The sequence below is a fragment of the Ranitomeya variabilis genome, chromosome 2 (genome assembly GCF_051348905.1).
Source record: "Ranitomeya variabilis isolate aRanVar5 chromosome 2, aRanVar5.hap1, whole genome shotgun sequence".
Lineage (NCBI taxonomy): Eukaryota > Metazoa > Chordata > Amphibia > Anura > Dendrobatidae > Ranitomeya > Ranitomeya variabilis.
In genome coordinates, this window is record NC_135233.1 from 663,398,671 (window position 1) to 663,415,202 (window position 16,532).

General features: G+C 42.7%; 1 protein-coding gene across 1 annotated transcript in view; it reads right to left on the minus strand.

Annotated features, from left to right (window-relative positions):
* SYTL3 (synaptotagmin like 3) overlaps positions 1 to 16,532 on the minus strand; it is a 200,984-nt gene that overhangs the window by 90,680 nt on the left and 93,772 nt on the right. Inside the window, exons 10-11 of the mRNA XM_077289229.1 lie at positions 14,416 to 14,594; positions 5,823 to 5,925 (exon numbers count right to left, since the gene is read on the minus strand). Of these exons, the coding sequence (XP_077145344.1) occupies positions 5,823 to 5,925; positions 14,416 to 14,594 (282 nt within the window). The remainder of the gene's footprint in view (positions 1 to 5,822; positions 5,926 to 14,415; positions 14,595 to 16,532) is intronic.

Genomic DNA, 16,532 nt, shown 5'->3' on the forward strand with positions numbered 1-16,532 from the left:
AAATTTTGCGACATGCGCACAAAAAACTCAAACGCATAGAAAACGCAAGCAAAAGCATGTAAACGCTGCGTTTTAATGACGCATGCGGTAACCGTAAGCGTTTTAACGCGTTTTCATGCGTTTTTCGTGTCCTTGCGTTTGCGGATTAAACGCTGCAGATTCAAACGCTAATGTGAAAGTAGCCTAAGTCAATATAGGTGCAAGTGCATATTCAAACCTAATGGTCTGAAAGGATCAGTGATTGACCCAATCAACAGAAATTATATATATATATATATATATATATATATATATATATATATATATATATATATATATATATATATAAAATACATAGTAAGCAAGGTTTGCCAGTGAAGCTAGTGAATGACAAAAATAAGGGTAATAGATATTCCAGTACAAAGACAAAAAATAATGAATCAGTCAGACAGTGTGAGTTGAATGACCTCTAGTGGTCAATGTGCAAAGTAACCATGCATGAAAAATATAGCGATAATAACCTGCAATATGGTCTGGAGACTAGGGGACAAAGACCCCATATCTATTATTACCCTTATTTTTGTCATTTACCTGTTCATTCTTGGTCCACTTGGATCATTTCTTTATGCATTTGCACTTTAGAATATACAGTGATTTGGCTGTGATATGTACTATTTCATGGGCACACTATGCTTACTACATATATTTTACCTGGGTCAAAAAATGGGTCAGTCCCTGGTCCCTTTAGACCATTAGGTTTGAGTGTGCACTTGCACTTATATTGACTAAACCGTTATATTCTTTTTGTGCTCAATGTACTTTCTAGAGATACTGCTTGTTATCTTCACATTGCACATACAGTTAAAACTAGTACATTTCTTTACATATCTACTATATAATTGTCTAAGTGTCACTTCCGTCTTTCCGTCTGTCTTTCTGTCTGTCTGTCTTTCTGCCTGTTACGGATATTCATTGGTCGCGGCCTCTGTCTGTCATGGAAATCCAAGTCGCTGATTGGTCGCGGCAAAACGGCCACGACCAATCAGCGACGGGCACAGTCCGGTGGCAAAATGGCTGCTCCTTCCTCCCCGCAGCCAGTGCCCACTCCATAATCTCCTCCAGTCAGCGCTCACACAGGGTTAATGGCAGCGGTAACGGACCGCATTATGCCGCGGTGTAATGCACTCCGTTACCGCTGCTATTAACCCTGTGTGACCAACTTTTTACTATTGATGCAGCCTATGCGGCATCAATAGTTAAAAGATCTAATGTTAAAAATAATTAAAAAAAATTAAAAATCGTTATATACTCACCATCCGTCGGCCCCCGGATCAGGAACAGGCCTTCCCAGCTCCTTGCGACGCTACGGTGACCGCTCCATGCATTGCGGTCTTGCGAGATGATGACGTAGCGGTCTTGCGAGACCGCTACGTCATCATCTCGCGAGACCGCAATGCACTCTTGGGACCGGAGCGCGCGAGGAGCGTCGGTAACCGCTCCGCCTGGATCCGGGGCCAACGGAAGGTGAGTATATAACTATTTTTTATTTTAATTTTTTTTTTTAACAGGGATATGATGCCCACATTGCTATATACTGCGTGGGCTGTGCTACATACTACGTGGCTGTGCTATATACTACATGGGCTGTGCGATATACTACATGGGCTGTGCAATATAATACATGGGCTGTACAATATAATACGTGGGCTGTGCAATATAATACGTGGGCTGTGCAATATAATACGTGGGCTGTGCTATATACTACGTGGGCTGTGCAATGTACTGCGTGGGCTGTGCTATATACTACGTGGGCTGTGCAATATAATACATGGGCTGTGCAAAATAATATGTGGGCTGTGCAATATAATACGTGGGCTGCTATATACTACGTGGACTGTGCAATATACTACGTGGGCTGTGCAATGTACTACGTGGGCTGTGCAATGTACTACGTGGGCTCTGCTATACACTACGTGGGCTGTGCAATATACTACGTGGGCTGTGTTATATACTACGTGGGCTGTGCAATGTACTGCATGGGTTGTGCTATATACTACGTGAGCTGTGCAATATATGTGGGCTGTGCAATATAATATATGGGCTGTGCAATATAATACTTGGGCTGCTATATACTACGTGGGCTGTGCAATATACTACGTGGGCTGTGCAATGTACTACGTGGGCTGTGCAATATACTACGTGGGCTGTGCAATATACTACCTGGTCTGTGCTATACACTATATGGCCTGTGCTATACACTACGTGGCCTGTGTTATACACTACATGGGCTGTGTTATACACTACGTGGCCTGTGTTATACACTACGTGGCCTGTGTTATACACTACGTGGCCTGTGTTATACACTATGTGGGCTGTGTTATATACTATGTGGGCTGTGTTATATACTGCGTGCGTGGGCTGTTATATACTACTTGAGCTGTGTTATATGCTACGTGGGCTGTTATAAACTAAGTGGCTGTGTTATATACTACGTGGCTGTGTTATATACTACGTGGCTGTGCTATATACTATGTGGCTGTGCAATATACTACGTGGCTGTGCTATTTACTACGTGGCCTGTTATATACTACATGGCCGGCCGCGAACAATCAGCGACAGGCCCAGTCCGGCTGCGAATTGGCTTGAACCACGCTTCGCTAATTGGTCGCGGCCGGCCGAATCCTGTGTATTCAATGTATTATTCTAAAATCTTCATAAATAAACTAAATACATATTCTAGAATACCCGATGCGTTAGAATCGGGCTACCATCTAGTACTATATAAAAAGACACATATGCATGTTTTTCTCAATATCGACATGAAATCCGAATAAACTTTTCCCAGATTTAGGTCAGTTAGGATTACCATAATTATAATATTTTCCAAATGCCGGAATAATGAATGAGCGAGAATGTTTTAAGACATTTTTATTACTTACTGCAAAGTCAAAGGTTTACATCCATTTCATAAGTATTTGGTACCATTGCGCTTAAATTGAATTACTGAGGTCAAAAGTTTGGGATATCCTTCCACAATCGTCTCACAATAGTTGGTTGGAATTTGGGCCCATTCCTCCTGACACAACTGGTGAAACTGATCCAGGTTTGCAGGTCGCCTTGCTCGCACCTACCTTTTCAGCTTTGCCCATACATTTTCAATAGGATTGAGATTAGGGCTTTGTGATGGCCACTCCAAAACACAGACTTTGTTATCCTTGAGCCATTGTTACCATTTTGGCAGTATGCTTCGGGTCATTGTCCATTTGGAAGACCCATTTCCTCCCAAGCTTTAACTTCCTGGCTGATGTTCTTGAGATGTTGCTTCAGTATTGCCACATAATCTTCTTTTCTCATGATTTTTTGAAATTCACCAGTCCCTCCTGCAGCAAAATAACCCCACAACATGATACTGCCACCTCCGTGTTTCACAGTCGGTATGGAATTCTTAGGCTTCCAAGCTTCTCCCCTTTTCCTACAAACGTAACGATGGTCATTATACCCAAAAAGTTCAATTTTTGTTTCATCAGACCATAGGACATGGCTTCAAAAATGTAGGTCTTTGTTCCTGAGTGCATTTGCAAACATTAATCTGGCTTTTTTATGTTTCTTTTGGAGTAATGGCTTCTTCCTGGCAAAGTGACCTTTCAGCCCATGTTGATACAGTACTCTTTTCACTGTGGATATTGACACAATTTTACCAGTTTCCGCCATCATCTTTTTAGAAGGTGTTTTGCTTTTGTCCTTGGGTTGATGTGCACATGTCAGACCAAAGCACGTACATCTCTGGGACACCGAACCCATCTTCTTCCTGAGCGGTATGATGGCTGGACAGTCCATCTTGTTTGTACTTGCATATAATTGTTTGCATAGATGACCGAGACACCTTTGGGTATCTTGAAATTGTACCCAAAGATGATCCAGACTTGTGCAAGTCCACAATCCTCTTCTTGATATCTTGAGACTTTCCCATGATGCTACACAAAGAAGCAGTGTCTTTCAGGTGTGCATTAAAATACATCCACATGTGTGTCTCTAACTCAGATGTTGCCAAAAAAACTCAGAAGCTTCCAAACACATGACATCATCACATGGGCAGTCCAGAATTGTTTAAAGGCATAGTAATCTTAGTGTATGTAAACTTTTGACTTCACAGTAAGTAATAAAAATGCCTTAAAACATTCTCTCTCTCATTATTCTGGCATTTGGCAAATATTAATAATTATCGAAATCCTAATGGACCTAAAACAGGAAAGGTTTACTCTGATTTCATGTCAGGTATTGAGAAAAAATAGTGTATGTAATCTTCTAGTTTCAACTGTAGATACTACTGCTATAACTTAATTATGTAATGAGGTTCTGGAATAAAAGGATTTTCTGGTGTCCAGTCTCCTTTTACAATTTTATTGGTCTTATATTCTAATAAAGTTTGACATACTCAAAGGTATGACCTGACTGACATCACTGCGAGAGTGAGAAAGTTCTCAAGATCGCAGTGCTGTCAAAAAGTTCCCGAGAGTTCACAGCCAATTAATTCAGTTCAGCTCACTGACGTCAGCATGAGCTCCGTTACAGTTTTTCCCACGGCGCTCACACTGACATCAGTGAATTGAACTGAGTTCATCAGTTGTGAACTCCCACGACCCTTCTAATTGCACCGCAAGTGTGAGAACTTTCTCACGCTTGCGGTGACGTCAGTCAGGTCATAGGAGTTCATCACGAAATACTGAGCAGCGGTAGCACACGCTGCTCAATGTCTCTGCTGGATGTCCGGCTGTATAGCCACATCATGCAACAATGCAGCCTGCCATTTAGATGTAGCAGAGCTAGCCCCTTTGTGGAACAAATGGATTATTATCTTCTCGGGTGACAGGTAAGGAATATTGTGATTTATTATTTGAATTCTGTTACAGGAGACCATGGCTTCTGTGGACTGGGCAAAGACGTGTGTATGGTTTAATTTAGATTCATTAAAGGAGATTGTGTCATTCTTTCAATTAAAGAACTTTATTCTGGTGGTGTTTGCTTTTTTATACAATATGACTATGGGGATAGTAATGGGGGCATCTTATAGATGCCTCTCCATTACTAATCTCTCGATTTGATGTCACCTTACAATACAAAGGTGACATCAACCCCTCAACTATTACCCCATTTGCCACCACACCAGGGCAAGAGGGAAGAGCCAGGAAAAGTGCCAGAATTGGCGCATCTAATAGATGCGCCTTTTCCGGGGAGACTGAGCGCTGATGGTTTTAGGCTGGGGGGGTGTGCCTGAGAACCAGCCCCCAGAGGTCTGCTTTAGCTGTCATATGCCTGAAAAGGTTCGGGAGGGGAGGCGTGGATTTTGATGTTCGGTTACGAACCGTACGTTACGAACCGTACGTCAAAGAGTTAGTTCATTTATACCTCTGATTCTACCACGACACCTCATCAAGAATGGTGTGAACAACGCCAGTCCTGATGAATCCTGGCAAAAATCTCCAGGAAGATTTTAGTCTCCAGTAGCCACTATTTGCAAAGAATGCAGTTCTCTTTGTTCCTTCTTATATACAAGGTGTGAAGTGCCAGATTCCTTTTCTAATTTCAAGGATGATAAAACCTTACACATTTAGAATTCAGGAGTATTGAAAGAATGTATTACTTCTTCGTTCTTACATAATTAGTATGCCTGAGGAAACATCCTAGGATATATTGAAAGTTTGCATCTTTTATCTGCTCATTCATAAAATTGACATCACACAACAACATACACTGCACTTACAGCTGACTACGATAAATACTGGATGGTATAAACATTATGGAAGAGTCATATATATTGTTATTTCTCATATAGTGCAGTTTACCTTTAAACATTCATTGAATGATGGATCAACTGTATTTTTCTTAATACTAGTTTTCATTTTACTGATTGGAGATTTATCAGGAAGTAAATATGTCTTCACATACCTAAAATTAAAAGAAAACACTATAAAAGCACATTTATACTTTGATACTATGACGCTTAAAGGGAAACCTGTCAGCAGAAAAAACGCTATTAACTTGCACATATGGGGTTAATCTGCAAGTTAATCGCGTTATTAACCTGCCCTGTGCCCGCATTTATCCGAATACTGCAGGGAAAAAAATGAAAATTATTCTCCCCGGGCAGCATTCTGGTTTCAGTCATGGGGGTGGTGCCGGCACGGGTTCAGTCAACGCTCCCTTGGACCTAATTGACACTGGATCTTCACTGGGGGCAGCTGTCAGTCAGGGCCAGGAGCGTGGTGACAGCCACCATTTTGTATACTCAGAGTGGTGACTGATCCCGCTCTGGTGCCGCCCTCGTGACTGAAACTGGAACGCTGAAGGAGGGAATAAAGTTCTTTTTCTCTCCACAGCGGTCAGCTAACTGTGGGCGCCGGCAAGTTATTAACGCTATGAACTTGAAGATTGGCCCCATATCTGCATTTGTTCTTGTAACAGGTTCTCTTTAAGTTTAAATATTCTTCTGTTCATTTCAATCTCTAGGGCTGTTGTAACTCTTTAACGCAAACAAAGCTTAGTAATGTCAAAGTAATCTTAAAGCGCCACTCTAGTGTTTTTTTTATTGCACCGCTAGAGTGGTACAAATAAGCAACAGATTTTGTTGAAAAAAATCAGCAAAATTGGATCCCACAGTATATTTGAAGAGAGTAGCAAGGTAGGAAAGTTAAAACTTAACATTTAATAATACTGTATATTAAAAATCAGAGACACAACAAGCATAGAATTCAGAACCCTCAAAGACCTGAAAGACACCAAGTCAGCATAGTCAAGGCACTAATGGTCTGTCAAGTGCTATCTATGCCAGTACAACTGGCAGTACAATAGACAGGCCTAATAAAATAAAGCACGCTTATAACCGTGCCAGTACCACTGACACATTGCCATTGCCAATTATGCCACAATAATGTAATAAAGGTCCATAGAAGAAATAAACTAGCATGGCCTCACCCAATTCAGATTTTTGCTTGGACCTTCAGCATGTAGTTAGCAAACCTCATGTGGAGCTAAGCACAGAGCCACTCAAAAATGTTGGAGTCTTTTATGCCATTTCCAGAAAGAATTGCCTCCTGTGGCGTTTCGTCCCAGCAGGACTCATCAGTGGATATGGCAGCCAGGATAAGAGAGCTCCACCATGTCAGGTAGAAAGAAAGATGCTTGGATGTGCTGGTCTTGTTCTCTATTTGTATTAAGCCTTTTTGGACATGTGCACTCCAACTCCCAAAAGCCAGAGGTGATTTTAAGTAGTTAGCTGGTCCACTCCTGACCCATAAATTGTAGGCTTTTTTGCCCAGGATAGGTGACAAAACAGGACAGGGAACAAATTACGAAGAATGCCTTGACGTGGCAATTGTGCTCACATATATTGGCCAATTTATGCGTGTAGTACCTTCCTTTTTTCATAACAATTTTTGCAGATAAATATTTCATGTGTACATTACATAGCACTTTTTTCCTATTTTCTATGGCAGTAATGCATTTTCAATGTTCTAGAGTAATCATTCTTGGTAAATAATGGTGCAACCTTTATCGTTTTTCAACTTATGTTTTTTTGGTTGGCGCCCGTTCACACTAGCTTGGATGTGCTGGTCTTGTTCTCTATAGGTAGAAAGAAAGAGACAAACCGTGGGAGGTTTGTTAACTACAAACTGAAGGTCCAAGCAACTAACTGAATTGGATGAGACCATTCTAGGTTATTTCTTCTATGGACCTTTAATACATTATTGTGGCCTAATTGGCAATGTGTCAGTGGTACTGGCACGGTTATATGCGTGCTTTCTTTTATTAGGCCTGTCTATTGCACTGCCAGTAGTACTGGCATAGGTAGCACTTGACAGACCATCAGTGCCCTGACTGAACTGACTTGGTGTCTTGCAGGTCTTTGAGGGTTCTGAATTCTATGTTTGTTGTGTCTCTGACTTTTAATATATTAGTAAATGTTAAGTTTCCTACCTTGCACTGCTAGAGTGGTGTTTTAAATGTAAGTCCCCTGCCCCATGTCTGAACCTCACTTGCTGCTTTCATCATTTTCCAGCATTGCTCCCTTCAGTTTCTGATGAAAGTGACCTGCCGGACAGCTCGAGTGTTCCATGGAGCGGCGCGAAGGTCATTTTTCAATACAAGTGTTATGGTTCTCAATGGCAAGAGAACATAGCCCAGCAAACATAAGAACTAGCTCTTGGAAGGATGGAAACTAAACTGACCATGAACTAAACCTGCCGCACAACTAACAGTAGCCGGGTAGCGTAGCCTGCGTTTTATCCCTAGACGCCCAGCGCCGGCCGGAGGACTAACTAATCCTGGCAGAGGAAAATATAGTCCTGGCTCACCTCTAGAGAAATTTCCCCGAAAGGCAGACAGAGGCCCCCACAAATATTGGCGGTGATTTTAGATGAAATGACAAACGTAGTATGAAAATAGGTTTAGCAAAATTGAGGTCCGCTTACTAGATAGCAGGAAGACAGAAAGGGCACTTTCATGGTCAGCTGAAAACCCTATCAAAACACCATCCTGAAATTACTTTAAGACTCTAGTATTAACTCATAACATCAGAGTGGCAATTTCAGATCACAAGAGCTTTCCAGACACAGAAACGAAACTACAGCTGTGAACTGGAACAAAATGCAAAAACAAACAAGGACTAAAGTCCAACTTAGCTGGGAGTTGTCTAGCAGCAGGAACATGCACAGAAAGGCTTCAGATTACAATGTTGACCGGCATGGAAGTGACAGAGGAGCAAGGCTAAATAGCGACTCCCACATCCTGATGGAAACAGGTGAACAGAGAGGATGATGCACACCAGTTCAATTCCACCAGTGGCCACCGGGGGAGCCCAAAATCCAATTTCACAACAGTACCCCCCCCTCAAGGAGGGGGCACCGAACCCTCACCAGAACCACCAGGGCGATCAGGATGAGCCCTATGAAAGGCACGGACCAAATCGGAGGCATGAACATCAGAGGCAGTCACCCAAGAATTATCCTCCTGACCGTATCCCTTCCATTTGACCAGATACTGGAGTTTCCGTCTGGAAACACGGGAGTCCAAGATTTTTTCCACAACGTACTCCAACTCGCCCTCAACCAACACCGGAGCAGGAGGCTCAACGGAAGGCACAACCGGTACCTCATACCTGCGCAATAATGACCGATGAAAAACATTATGAATAGAAAAAGATGCAGGGAGGTCCAAACGGAAGGACACAGGGTTAAGAATCTCCAATATCTTGTACGGGCCGATGAACCGAGGCTTAAACTTGGGAGAAGAAACCCTCATAGGGACAAAACGAGAAGACAACCACACCAAGTCCCCAACACAAAGCCGAGGACCAACCCGACGCCGGCGGTTGGCAAAAAGCTGAGTCTTCTCCTGGGACAACTTCAAATTGTCCACTACCTGCCCCCAAATCTGATGCAACCTCTCCACCACAGCATCCACTCCAGGACAATCCGAAGATTCCACCTGACCAGAAGAAAATCGAGGATGAAACCCCGAATTACAGAAAAAGGGAGACACCAAGGTGGCAGAGCTGGCCCGATTATTGAGGGCAAACTCCGCTAAAGGCAAAAAAGCAACCCAATCATCCTGATCTGCAGACACAAAACACCTCAAATATGTCTCCAAGGTCTGATTCGTCCGCTCGGTCTGGCCATTAGTCTGAAGATGGAAAGCAGACGAGAAAGACAAATCTATGCCCATCCTAGCACAGAATGCTCGCCAAAATCTAGACACGAATTGGGTACCTCTGTCAGAAACGATATTCTCCGGAATACCATGCAAACGGGCCACATTTTGAAAAAACAGAGGAACCAACTCGGAAGAAGAAGGCAACTTAGGCAGGGGAACCAAATGGACCATCTTAGAGAAACGATCACACACCACCCAGATGGCAGACATCTTCTGAGAAACAGGAAGATCCGAAATAAAATCCATCGAGATGTGCGTCCAGGGCCTCTTCGGGACAGGCAAGGGCAACAACAATCCACTAGCCCGAGAACAACAAGGCTTGGCCCGAGCACAAACATCACAAGACTGCACGAAGCCTCGCACATCTCGAGACAGGGAAGGCCACCAGAAGGACCTTGCCACCAAATCCCTGGTACCAAAGATTCCAGGATGACCTGCCAACGCAGAAGAATGAACCTCAGAAATGACTTTACTGGTCCAATCATCAGGAACAAACAGTCTACCAGGTGGGCAACGATCAGGTCTATCCGCCTGAAACTCCTGCAAGGCCCGCCGCAGGTCTGGAGAAACGGCAGACAATATCACTCCATCCTTAAGGATACCTGTAGGTTCAGAATTACCAGGGGAGTCAGGCTCAAAACTCCTAGAAAGGGCATCCGCCTTAACATTCTTAGAACCCGGCAGGTAGGACACCACAAAATTAAACCGAGAGAAAAACAATGACCAGCGCGCCTGTCTAGGATTCAGGCGTCTGGCGGACTCAAGATAAATTAGATTTTTGTGGTCAGTCAATACCACCACCTGATGTCTAGCCCCCTCAAGCCAATGACGCCACTCCTCAAAAGCCCACTTCATGGCCAAAAGCTCCCGATTCCCAACATCATAATTCCGCTCGGCGGGCGAAAATTTACGCGAGAAAAAAGCACAAGGTCTCATCACGGAGCAATCGGAACTTCTCTGCGACAAAACCGCCCCAGCTCCGATTTCAGAAGCGTCGACCTCAACCTGAAAAGGAAGAGCAACATCAGGCTGACGCAACACAGGGGCGGAAGAAAAGCGGCGCTTAAGCTCCCGAAAGGCCTCCACAGCAGCAGGGGACCAATCAGCAACATCAGCACCCTTCTTAGTCAAATCAGTCAATGGTTTAACAACATCAGAAAAACCAGCAATAAATCGACGATAAAAGTTAGCAAAGCCCAAAAATTTCTGAAGACTCTTAAGAGAAGAGGGTTGCGTCCAATCACAAATAGCCTGAACCTTGACAGGATCCATCTCGATGGAAGAGGGGGAAAAAATATATCCCAAAAAGGAAATCTTTTGAACCCCAAAAATGCACTTAGAACCCTTCACACAGAAGGAATTAGACCGCAAAACCTGAAAAACCCTCCTGACCTGCTGGACATGAGAGTCCCAGTCATCCGAAAAAATCAAAATATCATCCAGATACACAATCATAAATTTATCCAAATAATCACGGAAAATGTCATGCATAAAGGACTGAAAGACTGAAGGGGCATTTGAAAGACCAAAAGGCATCACCAAATACTCAAAGTGGCCCTCGGGCGTATTAAATGCGGTTTTCCACTCATCCCCCTGCTTAATTCGCACCAAATTATACGCCCCACGGAGATCTATCTTAGAGAACCACTTGGCCCCCTTTATGCGAGCAAACAAATCAGTCAGCAGTGGCAACGGATATTGATATTTAACCGTGATTTTATTCAAAAGCCGATAATCAATGCACGGCCTCAAAGAGCCATCTTTCTTAGCCACAAAGAAAAAACCGGCTCCTAAGGGAGAAGACGAAGGACGAATATGTCCCTTTTCCAAGGACTCCTTTATATATTCTCGCATAGCAGCATGCTCAGGCACAGACAGATTAAACAAACGACCCTTAGGGTATTTACTACCCGGAATCAAATCTATGGCACAATCGCACTCCCGGTGCGGAGGTAATGAACCAAGCTTAGGTTCTTCAAAAACGTCACGATATTCAGTCAAGAATTCAGGAATCTCAGAGGGAATAGATGATGAAATGGAAACCACAGGTACGTCCCCATGCGTCCCCTTACATCCCCAGCTTAACACAGACATAGCCTTCCAGTCAAGGACTGGGTTATGAGATTGCAGCCATGGCAATCCAAGCACCAACACATCATGTAGGTTATACAGCACAAGAAAGCGAATAATCTCCTGGTGATCCGGATTAATCCGCATAGTTACTTGTGTCCAGTATTGTGGTTTATTGCTAGCCAATGGGGTGGAGTCAATCCCCTTCAGGGGTATAGGAGTTTCAAGAGGCTCCAAATCATACCCACAGCGTTTGGCAAAGGACCAATCCATAAGACTCAAAGCGGCGCCAGAGTCGACATAGGCATCCACGGTAATAGATGATAAAGAACAAATCAGGGTCACAGATAGAATAAACTTAGACTGTAAAGTGCCAATTGAAACAGACTTATCAAGCTTCTTAGTACGCTTAGAGCATGCTGATATAACATGAGTTGAATCACCGCAATAGAAGCACAACCCATTTTTTCGTCTAAAATTCTGCCGTTCACTTCTGGACAGAATTCTATCACATTGCATATTCTCTGGCGTCTTCTCAGTAGACACCGCCAAATGGTGCACAGGTTTGCGCTCCCGCAGACGCCTATCGATCTGGATAGCCATTGTCATGGACTCATTCAGACCCGCAGGCACAGGGAACCCCACCATAACATCCTTAATGGCATCAGAGAGACCCTCTCTGAAATTCGCCGCCAGGGCGCACTCATTCCACTGAGTAAGCACAGCCCATTTACGGAATTTCTGGCAGTATATTTCAGCTTCGTCTTGCCCCTGAGATAGGGACATCAAGGCCTTTTCCGCCTGAAGTTCTAACTGAGGTTCCTCATAAAGCAACCCCAAGGCCAGAAAAAACGCATCCACATTGAGCAACGCAGGATCCCCTGGAGCCAATGCAAAAGCCCAATCCTGAGGGTCGCCCCGGAGCAAGGAAATCACAATCCTGACCTGCTGAGCAGGATCTCCAGCAGAGCGAGATTTCAGGGACAAAAACAACTTGCAATTATTTTTGAAATTTTGAAAGCAAGATCTATTCCCCGAGAAAAATTCAGGCAAAGGAATTCTAGGTTCAGATATAGGAACATGAACAACAAAATCTTGTAAATTTTGAACTTTCGTGGTGAGATTATTCAAACCTGCAGCTAAACTCTGAATATCCATTTTAAACAGGTGAACACCGAGCCATTCCAGGATTAGAAGGAGAGAGAGAGAGAAAGGCTGCAATATAGGCAGACTTGCAAGAGATTCAATTACAAGCACACTCAGAACTGAAAAAAAAAAAAAATCTTCAGCAGACTTCTCTTTTCTCTCCTTTCTCTGTCAATTAATTTAACCCTTTAGGGCCGGTCAAACTGTTATGGTTCTCAATGGCAAGAGAACATAGCCCAGCAAACATAAGAACTAGCTCTTGGAAGGATGGAAACTAAACTGACCATGAACTAAACCTGCCGCACAACTAACAGTAGCCGGGTAGCGTAGCCTGCGTTTTATCCCTAGACGCCCAGCGCCGGCCGGAGGACTAACTAATCCTGGCAGAGGAAAATATAGTCCTGGCTCACCTCTAGAGAAATTTCCCCGAAAGGCAGACAGAGGCCCCCACAAATATTGGCGGTGATTTTAGATGAAATGACAAACGTAGTATGAAAATAGGTTTAGCAAAATTGAGGTCCGCTTACTAGATAGCAGGAAGACAGAAAGGGCACTTTCATGGTCAGCTGAAAACCCTATCAAAACACCATCCTGAAATTACTTTAAGACTCTAGTATTAACTCATAACATCAGAGTGGCAATTTCAGATCACAAGAGCTTTCCAGACACAGAAACGAAACTACAGCTGTGAACTGGAACAAAATGCAAAAACAAACAAGGACTAAAGTCCAACTTAGCTGGGAGTTGTCTAGCAGCAGGAACATGCACAGAAAGGCTTCTGATTACAATGTTGACCGGCATGGAAGTGACAGAGGAGCAAGGCTAAATAGCGACTCCCACATCCTGATGGAAACAGGTGAACAGAGAGGATGATGCACACCAGTTCAATTCCACCAGTGGCCACCGGGGGAGCCCAAAATCCAATTTCACAACATACAAGTCTATGAGAGCCTCGTTCTGTGATGTAGCTTCTTACTTCTGGCCAGTCAGAAGCTGCGCTCACAAGATGGCATCATGGGACTGGAGCAGGACCAAAAAATGATAAAGACACCAGAGGGTGAGTATATGACCAGGGGCAGGGGGCTCACATTTAAAGCACCAGTCCAGCTGTGAAAAAACTGCTGGATTGGTGCTTTAAACATAATATGGGTAAATGGATGGTAACTAACACCCTGTTTTTCACACATTAATCTTGTTCACTGTTGTGCTGTCACACACTGTACAGTTTCTTTGGTGTTTTATGGCTTCTACTCTGTATCTTTATGGCTCAGCTGTGAGTTGAGAAGTCTTTTCACTGTCCAGATTCACCATAAAATGTGTAATATGGCAGAAGCCATTTAAGGTCATTTGTTCAAAGTAAATTTGCATCAAATCGATTCGCTCAGCTCTAGCAAAAGCCCTAATTGTAACCCTATTTTTTGCTTGTTGACCTCAGTACTAATACAGTTCATATATAGAAATATTCAGAGAGGGAACATCGAGCAGTACGTAGAGTGTAAGGATGCTTCTTACGGATTACATTTCTTCTTCTTCTCTTCCCCATGAGCTAAGTTTTTACATGCTTTGATTGAGATCTCCAGTGTGCAGGTCTTCAGGTTATAGGAAATTGCAAGTTCGATTTCTCCAGTTACACTGCCATTGTCAACACTGCCCACGTCAGTGCCAATACTGTTGATGCTGGTCACGCTAGCCTGAAAAAGATCCAGAATTCAGAACTTTCATGTTGTTCAAGTACATTGTCCAACATATTAATCATTGGTTAGGCAGCTTATGGGAGAAATACAGAAGAGTGGACCTCATGAATTTAGGCATTGGGAAATTTCTGGGGCTGCATTTACACTAGGTAATACAAGATTATGAGATCCTTTAGCAATGGAATAAATGGTGCTATAATAATGAAAAATATTAATTAAGGTTTAGTAGTAATTACGGTAGGTTTAATAAATTATAATCCATTAAATGTTATCATCAAATTGATTAGAGTAAATTGACAGTTATAATTAGTTGTATTAATATTCTTTGATCCTCTATACCTTCTGATAAATTGATGAAAGTATTGATTTATATTGAAAACTAATACTCCCAGACCATGTAATATCATAAAAATGTATTTCCCACTTCTATTATTTTCATCAGATTATGATGCGAATTTTAAGCTGTGCTCACAGGTCGTGGCATCGGTACATTTTGTTGCCCCGGTGAAAACACAGCACATTTGCTGCAAGTTTTGAAAATCACAGAAAAAACAATGTGGAAGTGCAGCCTTAGGATGACTGGACCATATATCACACTCTATAAAATCTGTAACATTTTCTGAAGCAGAATAGAGCATGTGACAGATTTATATTTATTTTCAACAAAGTGTGATTGAAGTTTTGAAAAATTAATTCACATGAATTGCATTGTAGTCTGCTGCCGATAGAACCTGTGGAATCCCCTTACATAAGGCTGACCGCAATGCCCAGTCTGGTAGCAAGTCTCCCGATCAAACTTACAGCCTAATTTTTGTCAACTAGGTTAATCCATTCTTCAAATCTCATTCACCATTGATAAATTGTGTGCTTGATCGGTAGGGCCTCCCACTTTTATTGAATGACAGTGGGTTAACAGCCTTGCGATTTGCCTTACATGGTTGTTTCTAATCCCATTATACTTACTGTGATGAATACATACAAAAAAGTATTATATAATTGATCTGAATGAACAATACAGCACACATTGGACACATTGACAGGTTTGCAGATTTGTTTAAAAAGTACAGTATATTGGATCTGTGGCATTTTTGCATTCTATGCTCCTCTTTTTCTCTTTTCCTTTTTTTTTTCTCTTGTTCTTTCTTTTTCTTTTCTGAAACAGTGACTGCTTGTACATATGATTTTATGGTGATTTTAACATTGTTGTTTACTTGGTGTATTAGATTGCTATCATGACAACCGAGATGGGCTTTGGGGGAGGAGGAAGAAGTGGGGCTCATTAAACAGGAGAGACATACACCAGATAAAATAAGTGTTGAACATATCACCAACTTCAAAGTCGCGACATGTCAACTGTTTTGTACAGCTGACATGTGCGCGCAATAGATGCAGGTGGAATCGCGATCCACCCGCTGCTATTAACTAGTTAAATGCCGCTATGAAACGCTGACAGGCGCATTTAACTACTGCTTCCGGCCATCGGGCCGGAAATGCGCGCATCACATCGCGCATCGCCGACCCCCGTCATGTGATCGGGGGTCATCGATGCATCGGCATAACAATCAGAGGTCTCCTTGAGACCTCTATGGTTGTTGATGTCGGTGCTCATAGCAAGCCTGTAATTCAGCTGCATAGGAGCGATCTGATGATCACTCCTATGTAGCTGAGCCGATCCAGTTGTGCCAGCTTCTAGCCTCCCATGGAGGCTATTGAAGCATGGCAAAAGTAAAAAAATAATAATAATTTTTAAATATGAAAAAAGTAAAAAATATAAACACCCCATTCAAAATAAAACAATATAAAAAATCAAACATACACATATTTGGTATCGCCGCATTCAGAATCGCCCGATCTATCAATTAAAAAAAAGGATTAACTTGTTTGCTAAATGTCGTAGCGAGAAATAAATTCAAACCGCCAGAATTACATTTTTTT